General features: G+C 43.7%; 1 protein-coding gene and 1 long non-coding RNA gene across 2 annotated transcripts in view; one reads left to right on the top strand and one right to left on the bottom strand.

Moving 5' to 3' along the window:
• LOC103305919 (uncharacterized) overlaps nt 1–14,988 on the bottom strand; it is a 111,646-nt gene extending 96,658 nt beyond the window's left edge. The window contains exon 1 of the long non-coding RNA XR_006176485.2: nt 14,855–14,988. This is a non-coding gene — a long non-coding RNA (uncharacterized LOC103305919). The remainder of the gene's footprint in view (nt 1–14,854) is intronic.
• A 158-nt stretch (nt 14,989–15,146) lies between these two features.
• The window catches only part of KCNK13 (potassium two pore domain channel subfamily K member 13), a 146,301-nt gene continuing 135,949 nt past the window's right edge, over nt 15,147–25,498 (top strand). The window contains exon 1 of the mRNA XM_005285384.3: nt 15,147–17,024. Within this exon, the coding sequence (XP_005285441.1) occupies nt 16,688–17,024 (337 nt within the window). The 5' untranslated portion in view covers nt 15,147–16,687. The remainder of the gene's footprint in view (nt 17,025–25,498) is intronic.

The raw sequence follows: 25,498 nt of genomic DNA on the forward strand, positions 1-25,498 counted from the left end.
CAACAAGAGGATTCCTTGCGCCCTATAGTCACTTTGTGCCACACGGTGGACTGGACCCTTTTTAAGAGAGCATTTGTCCAGCATACCTGTGTCTCATTAACAGCCTTGTGATGGGATCTGATAGAGGGCAGCTGATCCTTGTAAAGAGCAACAGGAAGCTGCAGAGAAGAGGGGGCAACTCAAGACACCCGTGTGGAATGGAACTCTTAGAGAAACCTGGGATCGGGAAGCTGTAGAGAGTAAGAACATTCCTGCAGGCTGCAGAGACAAGAGGGCTTCAGGACAGATTTGAGATACCAGGGGAACAAGACTCCAGTCAGCTCTGGCTGAGAGTGGCCCGATAAGAGCAGCAAATTGAGTTGGACTTTATTCTTGGGACTTTGAATTTTGTTCTGAACTTACTTTTATGTTACGAAACCCAACCCTAAGGGGAGGGCTTTTTGCACAGAAAGAAACCTCTGTGGAATTATTGGGGAGTTTGAAGGAGAAAACTGAGGCAGGCTACCTGTAGAGTGATCTCAGGCCAGGAGGTGGTGCTTGGGAGGCAGCCTACCCTCTGACAGCTTCTGTTAATGCATCTACATTCTGCACTGTTGCCTGTTACTGCATTGCTAAGAAAAATAGCAGATGCCGTTTCTAATAACTTAACACAGAAAGTTGAATTTCATAAAAGCTAGATCAGCACTAATCCTATGTGACAATGCAAGGGAACCTAAGGTTCTCTCTTATTCTCATGTGTGAGTCACCCATGCTACAGATCACAGCATAGGGGACAGGGAGGGAAGCAGGCTTTGCAGAACTATTACTCTCCTGCAGATGACATAAGCTGTGCAGGGTATAGCTCCAATACATTTTATCTTCTCCCCAGTGCAAGGGTGAAATTGAGAGAGTGTGTGATTCTCCAGACTGAGTTTTCTTCCTGGGTGGCTCCTGGGGCAGCACAACTATGCATTGTCCTTTAGTTCAGGACGTATCAAGCCCTATTGAAGGCCCTGATCCAAGGCCCCATGAAGTTGACTTGAGTCTTTCCTTTGCACTTTGAATAGAAGCCACCAGCACAAAAGAAAAAAGCAAGACCCTAAAGATATAACAAATGTTTCATCCTACATACAAAACTGCCACATATTACAATAACTTCATTGTCTGCTGGTGTTGCTAAATGGCCACTGTGCTTTCTGAACCAGTGCTTCCAGTCCCACAATACAGTACATTAATTCATTGTATTTTGTGGTGTTGGAACTTTCACTCTATGGAACTTCGACATATTGATGCCTTTGCAGATAAACACAGTAAATATGAACAAAACAACTAGAAGAAATTACTGTGCATGGAGTAAGTCCAAATAAAACCAGCAGAAAAAATGCAAGTGATCACAGTTTAGATGGCAAGAGCCTAATTCCAAGCTGAATAAATGAGTGTAATTTAGATCTTACTCCTTTTTTTACTCCTGCCCATGTCATACAAATTTAGGACCAGATTCTGATACCCTTGTTCAGGGGGAATAGTACTTTACTCAATGAATAGTCCCATTGATTTCAGAACTGTGTGCAGAGTAGGGTACTACTCATTATGAGTAAGGGTATCAGAATCTGGCCTTGAGACTCACACCCACCATCTTCATGCACTCTGCATTTGGACCACTTAAAGTGCGGTAACTCTCATCCTGAGGGGCTAAAAACAGGTATATAGCAAGAAAAGCACTAATGAGGTTGTAAAGATCTGTGAGTTCAAATAAACTGCCTCACACTTCAATTTACACCTTCTGCCAGCTCCTTGTGTTTTTCCTTTTAGTATGCTACAATTTTCCCACTTCAAATGTCTCACAATTACTGTCTCTCTTCTTTCTCTGTAAATTAATTCCCCAATTACTGCTTTCCATGTGAATTTGTGCAGCTTTCCACAGTGCTATGTACCCTGCATGAGTGAAAAGTAAAAAATTAACCTCTTCAGTTCAAATAAAATATTCTCTGGTGCTTAGAACATAGGAATGAGAGCTAGAACTTCTGGGGTTTATTTTTGATTCTGCCGCAGACTTACTGTGTGACTTAGACAAGTTAACTTTTCTGTGCCTTAGTTTCCCCTTCTAAAATTCATATCCATATGGACCCTACGCTGTAGAGGCAGAGTTGGGAGCTTAATGAATGTTTGTAAGCCACCTGGAGAGCCTATTCTACTAGGTGCTATATGGACATTATCACTTAATTTAAGTGTTTCTTTCAAATACCAATCATAGGAACTAGCCCAAGTTGCTAGCATACAGTGACAGGACTGTTTCAAGAGAACCAAAATGATGATGATGCCATGTGATATGCAATCAAATGAATCTCTCTTATACCTGCCTACTATATGTTCCACTCCATGCATCTGATGAAGTGGGTTTTAGCCCACGAAAGCTTATGCCCAAATAAATTTGTTAGTCTCTAAGGTGCCACAAGGACTCCTCGTTTTTTCTCTTAAAATGGTCCTGTTGCTGTGTGCAAGCAACTTGGGCTTTGTTCCTGTGATTGTCAGTAGAAACCTTACTGACTTTTAACTATTTTATGCATACTTGTTTATATTGGAATGCTCATTCATTAATTCTGCTTTCCTTCCTATTGAATTATTTATTCTTAAGAAATGTGTAAGCAATATGTTACCCTGTTGGTTGGTTCTGCTACACAGCTTAATTGATCTACTTGCTACTTTTAATAGTGTATTACTTTCCCATCTAAACACCACTAAAAATTAAATTTTATTTCTCTAGTGTGATAACCCTAGGGAGAAGGTGTCCAGTTGTCCAACCAAGCATGAGTACAATTTATTTCCCCAACTATACTCATGCCTTTTGTTCATGATCTGTTGATGGGTGTCTTGGTCTGCCCTCATGGGCTCTGCTGTATAACAACTGTTCCTATTATAACACTCTCAGCTACAGCTGTTTGTACACTGAGACATTCAGCATCTTCTTCTGTCCTGTTACATCTTTTCAAGGAAAGCAGTCCAACTTGCAATAAAATGAATGAAAAGCAGTTTTTTCCTGACCTTATTTATATTCTAAAAGCATCAAAAACTTGACTTTATTCTCATCAAATGCATTGTTTTTCTTAAGCTTTTTTCCATGTGCACTTCATATGGGTGATACTCTTGTTCATTCTCCATATTTGCAAACCATTCAGTTCCACAGGGGTGGGTAAAGTCTGCTCCAGCCTAGTGCGAATAGTAGATGTAGGTTACTCCTCCTTAAGAAGCAAAAGGATATGTAGAAGAAGGAACTTGAAGGATGGCTGTGAACACCGTAGAGAAATCAGCAAAATAAGATGGACACTGTAAAAGCCCTGGAGGAAGGAGGCACATTCAGGATGTCTATTTGGAGCCACTTGGCTACTGGAAATTAAAACAAAAGCATTGTACATTGCGTGGTCTTGCTATCTTGAAATGAAAACAAAAATAACTCAACAGCCACTAGATAACACCACACATTTATTGCAGTGATGTAGCTGCACTATGTCTATCAGTTTCTATGGTATATAATTGCATGGACACAGCAAAAAACCCTGCTTTGAATACTCATCAGAAAAGGTTAGAGTTAATCAGTAGATTGATGATTTGCCTTCCAAAAGTGGAGGAACTCTTTTTGAATGTGTTGGTGTCAGTCAGAGGGGGCTTTGGTCAAGTAACTTCATCTCTCTGTATCTGTGCCTCAATTTCCCCAACTGTAAAACTTCATTTGTAAAGCATTTTGAGATCCATCAATGAAAATGTGTATATACTATATGTTCTAATTATTAAGTAAATATTTGCCCTGATAGACAACTTTCCATGGCTACAAGTATTTTATTGAAGAGAGAAATACCACTGACACTGTTTAATGACAAGGAAACATGCAGATCAATATAGTCACCATTTGCTTAGCATTGAAAATGGAAGATACAGAAAATGTTTACATTTCTCAGTTCTGAATCATGCCTATTTTAATTATAAAATGAACAGATCCAAGCTGTACAACTTCTGTGTTCAACTGGCTTTTACTGACTAATAGATGTGTCCACTAGTTATGGGCCAGATGCTGCATCCCTTACTCACGCTAAGTAGTATGTACCCACATGCATAGTCCCTTTGAAGTCAATGGAGCTGCACAAATGAGTACTCATCATAAGGGTTGCAGAATCTAGCTGTAAGTTATTCTGGATATCCCAAATGTCAGATATTTCAGATAAAATTCATTTTTAAAATTAGTTTGCCAAGAATCAGGGTTATCTTTAAGGTTCAACGGAAGTCTTACTTAGCTTCAAAGGGAATGGAATGCTAGCTTGTTTGCTTCTCATGCAAATTATGCATAAACTTTGGGAGTCAGTTGCAGCTCAGAGGTTTAGGCACCTATGTCCCAGTTTTGCCTCCCCTGCGATCCACAAACTCCCACTGAACTCTTTAAGAGCCTAAATTCACTTGGCACCTATGGATATGGCTACACTGCAATTAGATACCCATGGCTGGTCCATGCTAGCTGACATTGGCTTGTGGGGCTTGGGTTAAAAGGGACTGTTTAATTGCGGTGTAGACATTGGGACTCAGGCTGGATCCCAGGCTCTAGGACCCTGCAAGGTGGTAGGGTCCCAGAGCTCAGGCTGGAGCCCAAGCCCGAATGTCTACACCTCAGTTAAACAGCCCTTTAGCCTGAGCCCCACAAGCCCAGGTCAACTGCTGGTGTCTAATTCCAGTGGACATACCCTATGTTTCTTCCTCTGGGCATGCACACTGCTGCCTCCCTCTAGGTGTCTATCTCCTGTCTAAGCCCCTGAGGATACGTCTACACTTTGGGTCCCAGAGCCAGGGCTCCAGCCTGGCCCCAGATTTTCATGCTGAAGTTTTATAGCCTTGCAGCTTGAGCGCCACAAGCCCGAGTCAGCTAACAGGGCCTACCACAGGTTTTATTGCAGTCTAGACATAGCCAGAGTGATTTACAAACCAGGAAAGACAGGCGTTCGGCTGCCTAAGTCACATGCAGGGACCAGTCCAGTAGGTGTGCTCAAGCAGGAGCACTGGAAGCTACCTAGAAGGGGAGGGGGGCCTGCAATGGTGCCCAAACCAGAGCCCCATCCCTGCTCCGCCTTTTCCCTGGAGGCCCTGCCTCCCGCTTGTTCCTCTCCACCTCCTCCCCTCATCACTTGCCCTTAAAGTAGGTTAAAAAGTGGGAAAGCATAGCCCTCCCACTTTTAAAAGTGATGGGGCAATGGTCCCCTAATCCCCCCTGTTCCAACATCCCTGGCTCAGAGGCCATCTACTGGATTAGGCACCACTGAAAAATCTGACTGGAGAAGGTGTGTTACCATCTACATTATAGCCTTTTGTCCACAGGTTAGAACACTCATCTGGGATGTGGCAGAAGTGACTGAGGGGGACAAAGGATTTGAACAGAGGTCTTCTACCTTCCAGGAAAGTGTGCTAGCCCCTGGGCTATGGGATATTCTGATGTGGGGATCCCTCAGTCTCTCCTGTTGAACCTGTTCAATTGTGGATATATAATTAAAAAGTGGTTGGAACAGGGGCACTGGACCTGGGGTCTCTCCAACCCCTGGACTGCAGAGTCATTCCCATGCTCTCTCTCTGGCCCTCTGACTATTTATTTATTCACATCAGAAGAGCCAGCAGCACACACTCCTGTAGTCAGCAACTCCCACTGGTTAGTTTAGACATTTCCCCACCTAATGTGCTGGCTTTTGTGGATCGCATTCTTAGGTGTTTTTCTCTCCCCATTTTTTGTGCAGGACCCTAGGATCACAGTCCTGTTCTTGTGATTTGTCTAGGTGCCTAGAAGTTAGGCTCTGTGATGCTCAGTGTTGCAGTGCTTAATTCCCTTCATGGATCCCACCCAAACTTCCCATCTTGGTTAAAAGAGCACCAGCTTAACTCTTCCAAATATGATGCTTAATTAAAAATCATCAATGATACTATCAATGAGACACACTAACTAAATATCCTCAGTGAGATTGTTCCACATTATCTACTGTCCCCTAATGATGGCATTATTCCGGCAGGACATATTTTTTGTTGGAAAAATAATAATTGTTAGTATATAAAGGATATTGAATTACTGCATGTCTCCTTAATTAAAGAAAGGGCTTGCCCCTTGACAGTACTAACAAAACTATCTCTGAAATCAAACACCACACAGCCACTAACATGGTGATTAAACTATTTATAGTTCTACTAAAAAGCCTCTTCAGTCTTCGTTTCTAAGATCAGTGCTAAATATCCAAATGCATAAATCCAGTGATGCTTAACTGTTTCATTGCCCTGAGGATGTAATGTAAGCTCAGCTAATTTGCATCTGTGTGATACTATGAATGAGCATTCTGTGGAGGTTAATGACACTGCATCATATTGCCTGACCCACAAGATGTTTACGCAGCCTTTCAATTAATTTACTTGCCAGGAAGAATTTTAAACATATTGTTTACTTGATCCAAATTTAAATTTAGATTTTTGTTCTCTGGTTATCTACATTAACATCATCTTTGGTTCTTTGAAACAATCATATCAACTCCATGCCCTGTGAAAGAGTAAGAGCCTGGAATGCTGTGTCGTGTAGTAATTTGGAATCATACTAGACTCTGAGAAGAAAGTTATTTTCTCTACAAGAAACACTTACATCCCCTGTGTATCACATTAATATACCTTTGGGAAGTAATGTTCTAGCATGGAGAGTGGACGAGACGCAGCTTGGTCACAAACAGAATATTGTGCTATATACACTGACATTGGATACTGATGGGTTCAAAACAACGATCTGTTGGGCCTTTTTGGTAAAATCACATATTTAAATGTTCCATGTCACTGTTACCAGGCTAACTGCCCCTCTGACCCTTCCTGGCCTCTTCAAGTGCACTCCCATCTTGGGCCATCACCTCTCTCAGGGTGCAATTATGTGATTCTCTCTCTCTCCCTCAGACCAGGTTCTGGGTTGCAGTCCCCTGTGTGTACCAACTGTGATTACCTCAGCAGGTCTAACCTGAGGTCAGTACATGCAGTTCTGTTCCCTCTGTGAGCTGTGACAGTGGTACACTGTCACCAGACAGCCTTCTTAAAGCAAAGTATTATTTAAAACAAAAGCACATCAGAGAAAAGAAGATCTTAAAACTTTCCTTCCCTGACAGAGAATTTACCTCCCTCCCCCATAGAATTATTATATATCAGTATTACATTATCTGTGTGGTGGACATGGAGCTTCTATGTAATAATCTCATTTTATATGTTGATAGCAAACAATTTGAGCATCTTGTGTTGAATTAGCAAGATGGTAGCAAGCAAGAGAAGGATCTTGAGGGGATGGAGGTTTGAGTGAAGGCTGGTGTTTCTCACGGAGGTTCTGGATGTGCTGGGAGAACATTGTTCCACAGTCTGTGCTTTGGACTCACATCTGCAGTGAAGGCTAGTGGGGAAGTATGTCCTTTCCTATTGGAAATTGTCCATATTTCCAGTAAAGGTGTGCTGAGCCTGGGAATGACTTACTCAAGTAATCACTTGGCACTGTCTGGCTAGCTCTCAACCAGCATCTAATTTTCCATTTTTTGGTTAATTAACACTAACTTCTCTCTTCATCACTACTGCTAATTTTACCTGCCACACAGCAGGGTCTGTGGCTAATAGTAAGGATAATAAAGAAAAAGTAACACTCTACAGCACAATTTAACATACTTTTAAAGGAGCTCATGCCATACAGAGATGGTATGAAGTAAAACAACAACAAAACTGGAATACAGGAGATCTGGGTTCTGTGTCAGAATCTGCCACGGCTTGCTGTGTGACCTTGGGCAAGTCACTTACCTTTCTGTACATCAGTTTCCCCACGTGTAAAATATGGAAAATAAAACTAACTCCCTGCAAAGCACTTTATAGTACTTTTCACTAGAGGAGCTCATAAGTGCAAAAAACTACATTGCAGGGACTCAGCCCAACATCCCAGATCCCAGTAGCCACCAAGCTTTGATGCAAGATAAGAATTTTGCAATTTGCACCCATTTGTAATATTTTTAAAAGACCACCTACAGTACTAGGTATTAAATTTAGTGGATGATGGGAAAAGTATGTGAAAGATTATTTTTAAACTTTGGTGAGAAAAATAGTAGAAAATTGAAAATATTGCTAAAATATGTTAATAAACCTGATATCTGATTACATGATATTTTTTAAACAAAGATTTATCAAGTTCTATAATATTAAGTTCCTCACTATCTACTACTAGGCAAAAATATCTTTGACATTTACATCATACTAAGATTTGGGACCTTGTCTTTTTAATAAGTCCCTTAAACTTCTTTAAACTTAAGCCCAAAACATCCCCCCACCCCAATAAAAACAAAACAACAAAGGAACAAGCTGCAGGAATAAAAAGAGAATGCAGGCAGAAGTCCAGCAACAAAGTGGGGGCTACCCAGTTTATTGCACCCAATGCAGCATGTATGATTACCTGCCCTATGGGCAGGTGGCGTATGTGTGCATTTGGTGCAAGGAGCTCCTGGCCCTCAGAGACTATGTACGGGCTTTGGAGACCAGGGTGGCTGAGCTGGAGGAGCTAAGGGAGACAGAGAGGTACATAGATGAGATTTTCCGGGACACAGTAGAATGGTCCCACCCCTGGTCTGACAGCCTCTGTGCTGTTGAGGAGAATTAAAGTCTCAGAGAAGGAGAACATCCAACTGGAGCAGAGGGAAATGATCGCATAGTTGGGACCCTCCTTCCAGATGATGTTGTGGTATCCTCTCGCACTGAGGATACCTCTCCGGGTATCTCTTCCAGTTATTAGGAAGAGACAGGTATTAGGCAATCCACTCATTAGAAATATAGATAGTTGGGTTTGCGATGACCAGGAGAACCGCATGGTGACTTGCCTGCCTGGTGCGAAGGTTGCGGATCTCGAGACACCTAGATAGACTTATGTGTAGTGCTGCGGAGGAGCCGGGGTCGTGGTACATGTAGGTACCAATGACATAGGGAAGGATAGAAGAGAGGTCCTGGAGGCCAAATTTAGGCTGCTAGGTAAGAGATTGAAGTCCAGGACCTCCATGGTAGCATTCTCTGAAATGCTTCCAGTTCCACGTGCAGGGCCAGTTAGACAGGTAGAACTGCAGTCTCAATGCGTGGATGAGACGATGGTGTAGGGAGGAGGGATTTCGATTTATTAGAAACTGGGGAAACTTTTGGGAAAGGGGGAGCCTATACAGGAAGAATGGGCTCCACCTAAACCAAAATGGAACCAAATTGCTGGCACTTAAAATTAAAAAGGTTGTAGAGCAGTTTTTAAACTAAGGTCTAGGGGAAAGCTGACAGGTGTGGAGGAGCATGTGGTTCGGACAGAGACATCCCTTAGGGGAGGATCTACTTATGGAGATTCTCTATATCCTAGTGAGAAGGAGAGAATGGAATATGATAAAAATACAGGTAGGATCTGATGAGAAACAGTCAAATGAAAAGAAGTCTCATTCAATTACATCATGTAATGGAAGACTGCTAAAAAGTGACACATTTTTAAAGTGCTTATATACCAATGCTAGAAGTTTAAATAATAAGATGGGTGAACTAGAGTGCCTCATATTAAATGAGGATATTGATATATTAGGCATCACAGAAACTTGGTGGAATGAGAATAATCAATGGGACATAGTAATACCAGGGTACAAAATATATCGAAAGGACAGAATAGGTCGGGCTGGTGAGGTAGTAGCACTATATGTGAAAGAAAGCATAGAATCAAATTAAGTAAAAATCTTAAATGAACCAAACTGTGCCATAGAATCTCTATGGACAGTAATTCCATGCTTGAATAATAAGAATATAGCAGTAGGGATATATTACCGACCACCTGACCAGGATGGTAATAGTTACTGTGAAATGCTCAGGGATATTAGAGAGGCTATTAAAAAAATCAATAATAATGGGGAATTTCAACTATCCCCATATTGACTGGGTACATATCACCTCAGGACAGGATGCAGAGATAAAGTTTCTTGACACCTTAACTGACTGCTTCTTGGAGCAACTAGTCCTGGAACCCAGAAGAGGAGAGGCAATTCTTGATTTAGTCCTAAGTGGAGCACAGGATCAGGTCCAAGAGGTGAATATAGCTGGACCGCTTGGTAATAGTGACCATAATATTAAATTTAACATCCCTGTGGTGGGGAAAACACCTCAGCGGCCCAACACTGTAGCATGTAATTTCAGAAAGGGGAGCTACACAAAAATGAGGAGGTTACTTAAACAGAAATTAAAAGGTACAGCACCAAAAGTAAAAACCCTGCAAGCTGCATTGAAACTTTTAAAAACCACTATAATAGAGGCTCAACTTAAATGTATACCCCAAATTAAAAAACATAGTAAGAGAACCAAAAAAGAGCCACCAGGGCTAAACAACAAAGTAAGAGAAGCAGTGAGAGGCAAAGAGGTATCCTTTAAAAAGTGGAAGTTAAATCCTAGTGAGGAAAATAGAAAGGAGCATAAACTCTGGCAAATGAAGTGTAAAAATACAATTAGGAAGTCCAAAAAAGAATTTGAAGAACAGCTAGCCAAAGACTCAAAAAGTAATAGCAAAACATTTTTTAAGTACATCAGAAGCAGGAAACCTGCTAAACAACCAGTGGGGCCACTGGACAATCGAGGCGGAGAAACTAAATGAATTCTTTGCATAGGTCTTCACGGTTGAGGATGTGAGGGAGATTCCCAAACCTGAGCCATTCTTTTTAGGTGACAAATGTAAAGAACTGTCCAAGATTGAGGTGTCATTAGAGGAGGTTTTGGAACAAGCTGATAAACTAAACAGTAATAAGTCACCAGGACCAGATGATATTCACCCAAGAGTTCTGAAGGAACTCAAATGTGAAATTGCAGGACTACTAAATCAGCGTCTGTACCAAATGACTGAAGGATAGCTAATGTGACACCAATTTTTAAAAAGGGCTCCAGAGGTGACCCCAGCAATTACAGGTCGGTAAGCCTGACTTCAGTACCGGGCAAACTGATTGAAACAATAGTAAAGAACAAAATTGTCAGACACATAGATGAACATAATTTGTTGGGGAAGAGTCAACATGGTTTTTGTAAAGGGAAATAATGCCTCACCAATCTACCAGAATTCTTTGAAGGGGTCAACAAGCATGTGAACAAGGTGATCCAGTGGATATAGTATATTTAGATTGTCAGAAAGCCTTTGACAAGGTCCCTCACCAAAGGCTCTTAAGCAAAGTAAGTAGTCATGGGATAAGAAGGAAGATCCTCTCATGGATTGGTAACATTAAAAGATAGGAAACAAAGGGTAGGAATAAATGGTCAGTTTTCAGAATGGAGAGAGAAAAATATTGTTGTCCCCCAGGGGTCTGTACTGGCCCAGTCCTATTCAACATATTCATAAATGATCTGGAAAAAGGGGTAAACAGTGAGGTGGCAAAATTTGAAGATGATACCAAACTACTCAAGATCACAGTCTGCCTGGGACGTAACTAAGAGCTACAAAAGGATCTCTCAAAACTGGGTGACTGGGCAACAAAATGGCAGATGAAATTCAATGTTGATAAATGCAAAGTAATGCACATTGGAAAACATAATTCCAACTATACATATACAATTATGGGGTCTAAATTAGCTGTTACCACTCAAGAACGAGATCTTGGAGTCATTGTGGATAGTTCTCTGAAAACATCCACTCAGTGTGTAGCGGCAGTCAAAAAAGTGAACATAATGTTGGGAATCATTAAGAAAGGGATAGATAAGACAGAAAATATCACATTGCCCCTATATAAATCCATGGTACGCCCACATCTTGAATACGGCATGCAGATGTGGTTGCTCCATCTCAAAAAAGATATATTGGAATTGGAAAAGGTTCAGAAAAGGGCAACAAAAATGATTAGGGGTATAGAACAGATTCTGTATGAGGAGAGATTAATAAGACTGGGACTTTTCAGCTTGGAAAAGAGACGACTAAGGGGGGATATGATTGAGGTGTATAAAATCATGACTGGTGTGGAGAAAGTAAATAAGGAAGTGTTATTTACCCCTTCTCATAACATAAGAACTAGTGGTCACCAAATGAAATTAATAGGCAGCAGGTTTAAAACAAACAAAAGGAAGTATTTTTTCACACAATGCACAGTCAACCTGTGTAACTCCTTGCCAGAGGATGTTGTGAGGGCCAAGACTATAACAGGGTTCAAAAAAGAACTAGATAAATTCATGGAGGATATGTCCATCCACGGCTATTAGCCAGGATGGGCAGGGATGGTGTCCCTAGCCTGTGTTTGCCAGAAGCTGGGAATGGGAGACAAGGAATGGATCACTTGATTACCTGTTCATTCCCTCTGAGGCATCTGGCATTGGCCACTGTTGGAAGACAGGATACTGGGCTAGATGGACCTTTGATCTGACACAGTATGGCCGTTCTTATGTTCTTAGAACACTTTTAGTGCAATATGAATAATACATAATAAAATACAGTACGTAAGCATTGTAGTAATATGTCACTGAGCTGCTATTTTAATAAAATAGCAGTTATTCCTCCTGCACTGAAAAGGAAAAGCCATCTTTCTTTCTCCGAGTTAATAATGTCTATTATGTGTCCACATTCTAATGCTTTCACCATTTTAAATTAGAATTCATCACTATAATAATTGCTGGATATTGCTTGGTTTAGCTCTTTGTTTTCATCTTTTCCTTCACAATTATCTTTCCAAAAGTTATTCTGATAGAGGGCTTTTCAACATGTTGCACCTTTAAACCATGTTGCAATTGCAGAACTGCATCTCACACACAGACTCTCAATTTTTCATTGCTGGATAGTGGAGGATTTAATAACTTGTTGAGAAAAGAGCAACAAGTTGTACAGTAGAACCTCAGAGTTACGAACACCTATGAACTGACCAGTCAACCACTTACCTCATTTGGAACCGGAAGTACACAATTAGGCAGCAGCAGAGACAAAAAAAGCAAGCAAGCAAGTACAGTACTATGTCAAAAGTAAATTACTAAAAAAAGGGAAAGCAGCATTTTTCTTCTGCAAAATAAAGTTTCGAAGCTGTATTAAGTCAATGTTCAGTTGTAAACCTTTGAAAGAATGACCATAATGTTTTGTTCAGAGTTCAGAACATTTCAGAGTTACAAACAATCTCAATTCCAGAAGTTTTCCTAATTCTGAGGTTCTACTGTAGTTAGACCTGAAAGAGGTGCCCTTTTCTGGCACAATGGAATAACATCACTTCAATCTCCCTGGTCATTCTATTACAGATTTAAAAGTCACTATCATTGAACAAAAAAACTTCAGAAACAGACTTCAAAGAGAAACAGCAGAACTAAACTTAATTTGCAAATTTAACACCATTAATCTGGGCTTGAATAGGGACTGGGAGTGGCTGGCTCATTACAGAAGCAGCTTTTCCTCTCCTGGAATTGACACCTCATCTATTGTTGGGAGTGGACTACATCCACCCTGATTGAATTGGCCCTGTCAACACTGGTTCTCCACTTGCAAAGTAACTCCCTGCTCTCCATGTGTCAGTATATAATGCCTGTATCTGTAACTTTCACTCTATGCATCCGAAAAAGTGAGGTTTTTACCCACGAAAGCTTATGCCCAAATAAATCTGTTCGGCTTGGTCTACACTAAACCCCCAAATCGAAGTAAGGTACGCAACTTCAGCTACGTGAATAACGTAGCTGAAGTCGATGTACCTTACTTCGAACTTACCGCGGTCCACACCCGGCAGGCAGGCTCCCCCGTCGACTCCGCGTACTCCTCGCGGCGAGCAGGATTACCGGAGTCGACGGGGAGCACTTCTGAGTTCCATTTATCGCGTCCAGACAAGACGCGATAAATCGAACCCAGAAGTTCGATTGCCTGCCGCCGAACCAGCGCGGTAAGTATAGACAAGCCCTTAGTCTTTAAGGTGCCACCAGACTCCTTGTTGTTTTTGTAGATACAGACTAACACGGCTACCCCCTGATACTTGTCATTATTAGTTGTATATTTGTATTATATACAATCAGGCATAGGCTCCCTTGGGCTAGGTGCTGTACAAACACATAATATGCCCTGAAAGAATTACAATCAAAGAGATTTATACTGAAAACACTTATGCACATGCATAACTTTACATTTTGAGATCTACTGATGAACAAACTTCAAGAGCTAGGTATTCTTACTCATCTGAGCAGTAATCCATGGACTTCAGTGGTACTACTGGTGCAACTAAAGTTAGGCACCTGTGGTTAAGTGTTTCCAGGATCAGGACATAATTTAAGACAAGAAGCAACAGATGAGCATGACAAACAATAGGAGGGAACAGAAGAATCACAGATCAAATTGTAACACTGGCCAGACATGTGCACAGGTCCCGAATCATTAAAAGTTGTTGCATGTACAGTCTGAGCCGGCCCTCTACCTAGCCATTATAGGCTGGCCATCCCGCCCACATTCCAGGAGAAGCCAATAACACCTCATCTGCGGGGCTCTGCAGCCACAGGCTTCTTCTGCCGTCCACTTCTGGACGTCAGGTGTAAAAAGGCCTGTTATTAGGGAAGGACCTGCCCCTTTCCCTGGCTGCCCTGCTCCCCACGCCAAGGCCTGACGCGCTCCCGGGCACAGTGCGCTCAAAACACACAGGTTTTCACGCCTCCCTTCCCCCGCCGCATCCAGCACCGCGCAGACCGCCCACTGAGCCGCGCAAAAGCTGCCTGAGCGACTGCGCCGGCCAAACGCCGCGCTCAGCACAGTGCGCTGAGGAAAGCGCGCGACGCCTCCCTTATAGGAGCGGAGCTGCTGCCCGCGGACGCTCGCAAGTGGCGCCCAGACACGGTGGAGACAGGCGCCCTGGCAGTGCCAGGGACAGCTCACCCGTCCCCTTCCTTCGGCCTCGGGGGGCTGCTGCTGCCTCCTTCCTAGGGGTCTCCCCGCTCCAGCCCGCCTGGGCGCTGCTCGACCCACAGAGGCGGGGGAGCGCGGGATCGGCAGTTGCTGCTCTCCGCCTGTTGCAGCGCTGTATGCCGCCGGGGGTGGGGGCTGCCAGGCGCGCTGTGGAGGAAGGCGGCGGCTGGTGGAGGCGTCGCTGTACCCGGCTGCACTTGGCGAAAAGCGGGAGGGCACCAAGGCGGAGACCGAGCGAAGCAGCGCGCAGCCAGGCTCCCCCAGATGCTGATCCAGCTACTGCCCGGGAGGGCGCCGCGCGCAAAGGGGTGCTGCCTGCCCTGGCTCCCGGGCAGGGGGAAGGGGCTGTGACTCCCCGAGGAGAAAAGAGCGGCCGCCAGCCGGCAAGGGAGACCGAGGGACCGTCTGAGCCTCATCCTCTGCCTTCTGCGTCTGACACAGCAGCAGGCTGGTCCCGGGGTGACTCGAACTACCCTCCAGAGAGCGAGCGGGGCTGAAGGACTGTCAGCACAGCCCCGCTCTGGCACCCTCCACTGTAGGGCTGACCCTCTAACACGGGAGAAGGATTAGCCCCCCAGCAGGTGGAGTGCCCGAGGGGCACGGCCCCAGGATCAGCTCTGACTCGGGGTGTTAACCCCTCGGACTGGTGAGCTCTACCTTGACTCCGCGTGGTCCGTGCGAGGCGTCGCTCTGCGTTAGCGCATCGGTTACTACCGAGCGGTGTTAGCCAGCAGGTGCCAGGCTCCGTCTGAGCTTTACCGCTCCCGCGGGGCGTCGAGTTTGATTTGAGCTGACCAAGTTTACAAACCCGGCGTTGACAGGGAGCGAAAGCCGATGGGGACTTTCCCTGGGCAGGAAGATGCCCCGGGTCTCCAGCTTCAGTATTCGATCTGAACCGAATTGATAATTCTAGGTTCCACTCCACTTTCTTCTGCACAAGTTCCGTCCTGAGGGCCACAGGCTCTGCTTGGCTCTTTCCCCAACTGTTCACACTGTGATCTGCACTGTGCAAGGATTGAGACTCTGGGGACTGTTTGGTGACCATGGAGGGGGCTGCTCTGATCTCTCCACTGCATTTTAAAGTCGAGGGGGGACTCCTGCGTGGCTGCAAGCTCGGGAAGTTCCCGCGGCCGCTCTGAAGGCGCAGACATGCCGGGAAAGGTCAGGGACAGTATGGCTCTGACTTGTGTGAAGGAAAGGAAGAAGGTCTCGCTTTGGGAGCATGGAGAGATGAGTTCACACGTTTGCACCTGAGCGCTCCGGAGACAGCAGCTTCGCATGGAGTTCGGTCCCTCTCATCCCTCGTGGCAAGCTGAAGTTGCGTTGTTGGGGTCCCTTGGCTAAGTGGAGGCGTGTGGGACGGAGGAAGGAAAGGATCCGAAACTTGACGAGAAGAGCAGACCAGGCTGTGTCGGGCGCCCCCGAGACCAGATTGTTTGTCCGAGGACGGAAAGTCACTTTCTGAGCCAGCAGACCCAAGTGGGCGTCTTGAGAAATGGCCCGGAGCGCCCGAGGATGAGCCCCAGCTCCGAGAGCCGTCTGAAGGGCGGGAAAGTGGCGATAAAGATTCACGAAGCGCTGCACGCCTCTGTCATCCAAGTGCCCTGGAGAGGCCGGCCGGATCCGCCGGCAGAGATGCGGGGTGGCCATGGATCGCGCTGCTCACGGCCCCTGGCAGCCCTGGCCCCGGGAGTATAACCGAGGACGCCGCTACGCTTGTCGGAGTTTGGGGGAGCTGCAGTCGGGTGCAAACGTAGTGCCGGGCTCCAGCAGCCCCCTCGGCCTGGTCCCCCGGGGCGGAGGATGGCGTGGCGCGGCTGCTGCTGCTCCAGCCTGGGTCACCTGAATGAGGATAACGCCCGCTTTCTGCTGCTGGCCGCGCTCATCATCCTGTACATGCTGTGCGGGGCCGCCGTGTTCTCGGCCATCGAGCTGCCCACCGAGAGGGAAGCCAAGGAGAAGTGGGAGGAGAGGTTCGTCAACTTCAGCCAGAGGCACAACCTGAGCCGGGCAGAGCTGCAAGACTTCCTCCGGGAGTACCAAGAGGCCAGTGTGGCCGGGATCCGGGTCGATGACATCAGACCCCGATGGGATTTTACCGGGGCCTTTTATTTTGTGGGGACTGTGGTTTCAACAATAGGTAAGTCTAAGTGGCAAGAATGTCCCTGGCGATCACAATGAATCCCTACTAGTGTGACCCATGACAATGGAGGAGGGGGGGATAACTAATGTAGGCATCAGGGGGTGATTCAATCCCCAGGAGCAGCAAAAAGGATGCTATCATCTGCCACTACCTTATTCCCCTGAAAAGTCTGCTTTATTCCACTCCCGCAAGATTACACAGCAAACTGGAGGAAAGGGGGACCCCAGTCATACACAATGAAACCCTAATTATGCAATTTCCTTGTTGAGGAGACATACTCAATATGTTTGGGGACATTTTCTCACAAGTCCCCTCTTCCTTTTTTAAATCCCCTTAAGCACCCCAATTGCCTGGTGTGGTGGTTTTAAAACATGTTTCACTGTAGTACAGAACAAATGATCACACCTTTCTCCTCATTCATTCTCTTTTTCTGTTAGAGGGACACTGTCAAGTGAAAAATCACATTTGTAAAACAAAAAGCAAATGTCCCTATGTGTATTGACATTAGGCACCTCACACCTTTGAATGGGAAGCAGGCTTTACAATCTCACTGACTTTTCATCATTCATGCTGACTTGTTTTTTGGCATTTTACTCAACTGGGGCAGTGAAAGTAGTCAACTTAGTTTCATTTGAGGTCACCAATTCTGCAATGACAAATCCTGTAGAGGAACATTTACATCTAAACCAAAAACTTTGTCTTCACTGATGTTTCTTGATGGTTAGGTTTTGTAAATCTTGTTATAACAAAACCTAAATTGAGGTTTTGTTTTGTTTGTTTGTTTATTTTAAGGCCAGGAGGGACCATTGTGATCATCTAGTCTTACGTCCTGTATAACATATCCCATATAACACACTTTACAGTATCCCATTAACTGTAGAATATAGTATGTGCATTTGGCTTTACAAATGTTAACTCTTAAATCATGCAAATCCTTTGCTTTCTGTAGGACAATCAACAAGTCTGTGTTCTGTACATCTTGTTTTGTCCCTAGATTTTTTCAGGGTTGGAGAAGCAGAAAAAAAGCCTGTAGGGAGATATGACTACTGAACAGAAATCACAGGGGGGCTGATGGTGTTGGACTTAGAGGGACAGCAAGTTTACATATAACACATGAAGGCAAGCAACTGAATATTGACAAAATGTACAAGTGCTTGTATACAAATGCTAGAAGTTTAAATACTAACATGGGTGAACTAGAGTGTCTGGCATTAAATGAGGATATTTATATACAGGCATTGCGGAAACTTGGTAGAATGAGGATAATCAATGCGACATGGTAACACCAGGTAGGATGACCAGATGTCCCAATTTTACAGGGACAATCCCGATATTTGGGGCTTTTTCTTTTATATTACCCCTCCCCCCCATCATTTTTCACACTTGCTCTCTGGTCACTCTAACACCAGGATACAATATATTTAGGAATGACAGAGTAGGTTGTGCTGCGGGGGAGTGGCATTCTGTGTGAAAGAAAACATAAAGTCAAATACAATAAAAATCTTAAATGAATCAAACTATACCATAGAAGCTCTAGGGATAGAATAATGCTTGAATAATAAGAGTATAGCAGTAAGAATATACTATCGACCACCTGACCAGGGTGGTGACAGTGAAATGCGCAGGGAAATTAGAGAGGCTGCAAAAGCAAAAAACACAATAATAATGGGGGATTTCAACTATCTCCATATTGACTGGGTACATGTCACCTCAGGACAGTATGCAGAGGTAAAATTTCTTGTCACCGTTAATGATTGCATCTTGGAGCAGCTTGTCCTGGAATCCACAAGGGGAGAGGCAATTCTTGATTTAGTCCTAAGTGAAGAACCGTATCTGGTCCAAGAGGTGAATATAACTGAACCCCTCATTAACAGGAACCAAAATGTAATTAAATTTAACATCTTTGTAGGGGGGGAGGGGGAATGCCAAACTCACCACAGTAGCATTTAACTTAAAAAGGGGACACCATAAAAATGTGGAAGCTAGTTAAGCAAAAGTTAAAAGGAACAGTTACAAGAGTGAAATGCCTGCATACGCAATGGAGATTATTTAAAAACACCATAATAGAGGTTCAAACTAAATGTATATCGCCAAAGGGGAAAAAAAAAACAGTAAGAAGACCAAAATATGCCACTATGGCTAAACAACGGAGTAAAAGAGGCGGTTAGAGGCAAAAAGGAATCCTTTAAAAATTAGAAGTCAGATTTTAGTGAGAAAAACAAAAAGGAGCATAAACACTGGCAAGTCAATTGTAAAAGTATGATAAGGCAGGTCAGGAAAGTAGTTCTTCAGATGCTACCTTTATGCTGTCTGGACTCTGAGGGGCAAAGATCCCTAAACATAAGCAAGAGATCCTCATGCAGCTTGGCATGGGTCAGCCCTAAGGGACATAGAGAGCTGCTTATAATAGAAGCTTATATTACCTTTTTAAATCTCAGACTGTAACTCATTTGTGTGTGTATGCTTCCTGTTTTAACTTTGTAAATAACTCCCTTATTTCCTTTTTTCCTAGTTAATAAACCTTTAGTTAATTTATTACAACCCCCCCCTGCGCCACAAAAATTAACAACAATTTTTTTTTAACTACATCAAAAGCTGGAAGCCTGCCAATCAGTGAGTGGGGCCACTGGACAATCAAGGTGCTAAAGGAGCACTCAAGGAAGACAAGGCCATTGTGGAGAAAGCTAAATTAATTTCTTGCACCAGGCTTCACTGCAGAGGATGTGGAGGAGATCCCCACACCCAAATCATTCCTTTTAGGTGACAAATCTGAGGAGCTGTCCCAGAGTAAGGCAGCAATAGAGGAGGTTTTTGGAATAAATTGACAAATTAAACATGAATAAGTCACCAGGATAAGATGGTATTCACCCAAGCGTTTTGAAGGAACTCAGATATGAAATTGCAGAACCACTAAGTGTGGTATGTAACTTATCACTTAAATCAGCCTCTGTACTAGATTACTGGAGGATAGCTAATGTAACTCCTATTTTTAAAAAAGGGTCCAGAGGCAATCCTGGCAATTAAACAAGTAAACCTAACTTCAGTACCAGGCAATTTGATTGAAACTAGTAAAGAATGGCATTATCAGACATATAGATAAACAATGTACAGTAACTCCTCACTTAAAGTTGTCCCAGTTAATGTTGGTTCGTTGTTACATTGCTGATCAATTAGGGACCATGCTCGTTTAAAGTTCTGTAATGCTTCCTTTTAATGTCGTTTGGCAGCCGCCTGCTTTATCTACTGCTTGCAGGAAGAGCAGCCCCTTGCAGTTAGCTGGTGGGGGCTTGGAACCAGGGTGGACCGGCAGCCCCCATATCAGCTCCCCCTAAGTTCCCTGTGCAGCAGCAGCTGCCTGCAGTTCAGCTGTGTCCCTCTCCCTACTGCCATGTGCTGCTCCTGCCCTCTGCCTTGGAGCTGCTCCCCGAGACTCCTGCTTGCTGTGCGGGGGGGAGGGAAGGAAGAGGGGGGCTAATGTCAGGGTGTCCCCCTGCTCCTGCACCCCGCTTACCCCATCTTCCATAGAGCAGGGGGGACACACCAGCGCTCAGGATGGAGGGAGCTTGCAGCAGCTGCGGCAAGATGATCTAATTAACAAGGCAGTGTACTTAAAGGGGAATGCACGTCTCCCTCCATTCCTGCTGCCTTGTAAAGTGAGAGAGTTAACCTTTGAGGGCTCAGCCAATTGCTAGTTCATCATTTAGCAGTAAGGGAAATATCCCACCTTCTGACTCCTCCACCTCAACCAAGCTTCACAATCATCATCACTGTGTACCAGTATTAAATTGTTTGTTTAAAACTTATAGTGTGTGTGTGTGTGTGTGTGTGTATATATATATATGTCTTTTGTCTGGTGAAAAAAATTTCCCTGGAACCTAACCCCCTCATTTACATTAATTCTTATGGGGAAATGGATTCGCTTAACATCGTTTTGCTTAAAGTTGCATTTTTCAGGAACATAACTACCATGTTAAGTGAGGAGTTACTGTATTGGGAAAGTCAATATGGCTTTTGTAAAGGGAAATCATGCCTCACCAATCTCCAAGAATTCTTTGAGGGAGTCAACAAGCATGTGGACAAGGGTGATCCAGTGGATATAATGTACGTGGACTTTCAGAAAGCCTTTGACAAGGTCCTTCACCAAAGGCTGTTAAGCAAAGTGAGCAGTCATGGGATAAGAAGGAAGATCCACACATGGATCAGTAACTGATTAAAAGATAGGAAACAAATAGTAGGAATAATTGGTCAGTTTTCACAATGGAGAGAGGTAAATAGCGAGGTCCCTCAAGGATCTGTACTGAGGTTTGTGCTGTTCAATATATTTATAAATGATCTGGAAAAGAGGGTGAACAGTGAGGTGGCAAAATTTGCAGACAGTACAAAATTACTCAAGATAGTTAAGTCCAAAGCTGACTGCAAAGAGTTTCAAAGGGATATCACAAAAGTAGGAGAGTGGGCAACAAAATGGCAGAGGAAATCATACTGATAAGTGCAAAGTAATGCACACTGGAAAACATCATCCCAACTCTACATACAAAGTGATGGACTCTAAATTAGCTGTTATCACTCAAGAAAGAGATCTTAGAGTCAACCTGGATAGTTTTCTGAAAACATCTGCTCAATGTGCAGAAGCAGTCAAAAAAGCGAACAGAATGTTGGGAATCATTAAGAAAGGGATAGATCAGTGTTTCCCAAACTTGGGCCGCTGCTTGTATAGGGAAAGCCCCTGGAGGGCCGGGCCGGTTTGTTTACCTGCCCCCACAGGTCCGGCCAATCGCGGCTCCCGGCCAATGGGAGCTGCTGGAAGTGGCGAGGGCCGAGAGATGTACCGGCCGCCGCTTCCAGCAGCTCCCATTGGCCGGGATCAGCGAATCGCAGCTAGTGGGAGCCGCGATTGGCCGGACCTGTGGACTGGGCAGGTAAACAAACCGGCCCGGCCCGCCTGGGGCTTTCCCTACACAAGCAGCGGCCCAAGTTTGGGAAACACTGGGATAGATAATAAAACAGAAGATATCATAATGCTGCTATATAAATTTATTGTACTGCCACACTTTGAATACTGCGTGCAGTTCTGGTCACCCCATCTCAAAAAAGATATATTAGAATTGGAAAAGGTGCAGAGAAGGGCAAGAAAAATGTTTAGGGTATGGAACAGTTTCCATATGAGGACAAATTAGAAAGAATGGGCCTGTTCAGTTTAGAAGAGAGATGACTGAGGGGGGATATGATAGAGGTCTTTAAAATCATGAATGATATGGAAAAGTGAATAGGGAGGTGTTATTTACTCCTTCACATAACACAAGATCTAAGGGTCACCAGATGAAATTAATAGGCAGCAGGTTTAAAACAAAAGGAAGTACTTCTTCACACAGTGCACAGTCAACCTGTGAAACTCATTGCCATGGGATGTTGTGAAAGTCAAAAGTATAACTGGGTTCAAAACAGAATTAGATAAGTTCATGGAGGATAGGTCCATTAAGGACTATTAGGCAAGATGGTCTGGGCCCCAACCCCATGTTCTAGATGTCCCTAAAGCACCAACTGCCAGAAGCATTTGGCACTGACCACTTTCAGATACAGGTTACTGGGCATGACGGACCATTGGTCTGACCCAGTATGACCATTCTCATGTTTTCAAGTGCTGAAAAGAAGTCCCTAAAGGGTTTAGGGGTGACAGGAAGAAGGCTTGGTTGGGATTGCCGCAGACAGCCAAAAGCTCTAGAGAAATTGAGCTGCTTTAGTGAGATAAGAAATGCAACAAATGAACACTGTCCTGTGTTCATTTAACTTGTGAAAAATGGGAACACAAAATGTTTCTAACAGTCTCCAGATGAAATTGGTTTCACTTTGTTTCCAGTATGATCCATTTATTGAGGAGTGATTATTTAATTACATACAGGAATTCTTCATCGAATTCTTCTTTAATACTTTCCCCATATACAGCAGCTTTGAGCTGTCCTGCTATGTGATGAATGCTTGAGACCTTCAAGGGGTTGTGCTAAGCCTTTTCTAAGGTTAGTTGAGTCTCTTAATTAACTCTTAAGATAAACTTTGGGTAAGATGGACATCATATTTATTTTTGTTCCCTGTTATTTTATTGCATGTAGATTCGGGTGTTTCATGTTCTTTGAATTTGAATCAATGGGATTTAAGAACATACTTAAAGTTAAACATATGCTTAAGTGCTTTGCGGAATTGGGTCCTTATAGCAGAATACAATACTGTGATACCTGTTTGTAAAAGTTGTTATGGCTTTTGTTTTTCAGTTTTCTCAATCCTTTCATGTTACCATTTCTTGTATGGGAGAAACCTGGCAACTTGAAATGAACCCTTTCTTGCTATCCATTCATCTTCCTTAGCAATGCTTGTCTCTGTTGTGGCTACCTTCTTCACTCCTTTTCCTAATTAGCTGGACTGCTTTCCAAATTCCCATAAAATTTGATCTCTTCAATAGAAACATGGACCAGCTGTTTCTGCTTGCAAGTGGTTTTTCAGGAATAGACTTCTTTATGACATATTCCTATTAACAGCACCTCCTCATGCAGTATTACGTACCCATGTAGGAAGCTATTGAGTTAGCAGGAAAACAGCCCTAATAAAATGTGGATTTATTTCTCGTGTGAACTTACAATTTGGTATATTGTTCTTATTCTTTTCTGTGCTGGTCCTACCAAACTTCCTTTGCTATAGTACTAGGGCAACATCAAGTAAATGAATTTTTCCCTCCTAAATGAAGCAAACCCAAACACTTCACTATATGACTTATGCATTGCTGAAATAGTGCTATCCATGGAGTCAGCTGCCTCAAGGTACCGTGTCTGAAAAGATACACTGCCAGGTATTTTTGGCTTTGAGAGATAGGAGGAAAAGTCTCACAATACTTAGAAAAGTTTTAATAGGAAACAATGCAGAAAGTCTTTTTAATGAAAACATTCAGCTACTGTGTCCATAACCCAGGAATGAAAACTAGAAAGTGAAACTGACCAGCCTCGTTCCACTGCCCAAGCTGTATCAAGTGTAAAAATAAACAGGCCACAATGGGTGAAAAATAAATTAATGTATTATTTTTTCAGTTTAATCATTTAGAGCCAGATCCTGAAAAGTACTGAGCATTCTCAGTTACCACTGAAGTAAATGGAAGATCAGGTCTCTCAGCAACTCATAGGATTTGGGCTCTTGTGATGCGTTTAGCAGCTATTAGGGCCCCATCCACTGCCATCTGAAACCAATAGAGGGACTCATATTGATTCAATGTGCACTAGATCAAGCCCTTATTTTTTGACCGTATGTTGTTTTTATCTAGACAGTGTCTCCTTATCTTATGTAAATATGGTCTCTCTGATTAATGTTACCTGACAGAGTCAAAGGGACATGTTTTCTTTATTTCTGTTAATTTAAAATGTGCCCATCAGAGCCAATGTCATGATCTTGATGAAGAGAAGGAAGCAACTTATCAAGCTGGCATAATAGACATAGAGCTAGCGTCCCATGTCTGTGTGCACTATGTATGATGGCGACAGGGGGAAGACTTGTGTAATTCAGAAAAGCCAGGGATCCTTTCCTGAGAAATTATTGAAATTCTGCATCATTCCTGTATGCAAGCAGCTACAGCACACTGTGTTGTGGAGGATGTGAAACCCAAATAGAGGAGTGAAAAAGAGATTTGGCAACAAAATGCATGATCCGAAGCTCTTGTGAGTAATGTTTCCTTCTCTGGAGGGTGTGTTGCATAATCAAACGAGAGAGCCACTGGCAATCACATCAGTCTGTGGCACAGGAGGGAGTGCAAGGAGCCAAAGCACCTATAGAAGGCAGCCAGAGGGTGCCACTGACAAGGACATTATTGTTCACTAAGGGAGAAATCTGTATCAAGCAAAATAGAGATGGAAAATAGCTATATGGAATGATGCTGCAACAGGTTCTATCCAAGAAACAAGGAAGAAGTGCTGATTAATGCCAGAGAAAGGGCCCATTTCCCCTCTCACTCATGCCCAGGTAAAATCAGCAATAATTATTGAATGGAGTTACACCAGTGCAAAACCTTCATAAGCGAGGGGAGATTCATGCCCAGAAAGACAGCTGCCCTTTGCAGCAGAACTAAGCAGAGGGCTTGGGGGAGCTGTTCCCAAGGTCTTGGAGGGATGTTCCTTGGGCAGAATTAAGACTCACTGGCAGGGAGGCCTGGGTGAGTGGAACACTGCTGGGAGTTCTCTCATGGGAGACCTGTCTTGGGGCCCCTGGAGAAGAGTTGCAGGAAAGAAACGAATCTGGGAGCTCTCAGGTAGATCGGCTGGAGAGTGGAGCCCTGGAACAAGGTCAGAAGGAGTCGGGGAACAGACTGGAGATGGACTCTCGAGAGGGTGAACGGGAAATGTTGTCCTGGGAGGGGGCATGGAAAACTGCTGGGAACCCAATGTACTTCAGGGATTTCAGGAGATTGGTATTATCACAAGGATTCTGTGGACATGTAC

The sequence above is a fragment of the Chrysemys picta genome, chromosome 4 (genome assembly GCF_011386835.1).
Source record: "Chrysemys picta bellii isolate R12L10 chromosome 4, ASM1138683v2, whole genome shotgun sequence".
In the NCBI taxonomy this organism is placed as follows: domain Eukaryota; kingdom Metazoa; phylum Chordata; order Testudines; family Emydidae; genus Chrysemys; species Chrysemys picta.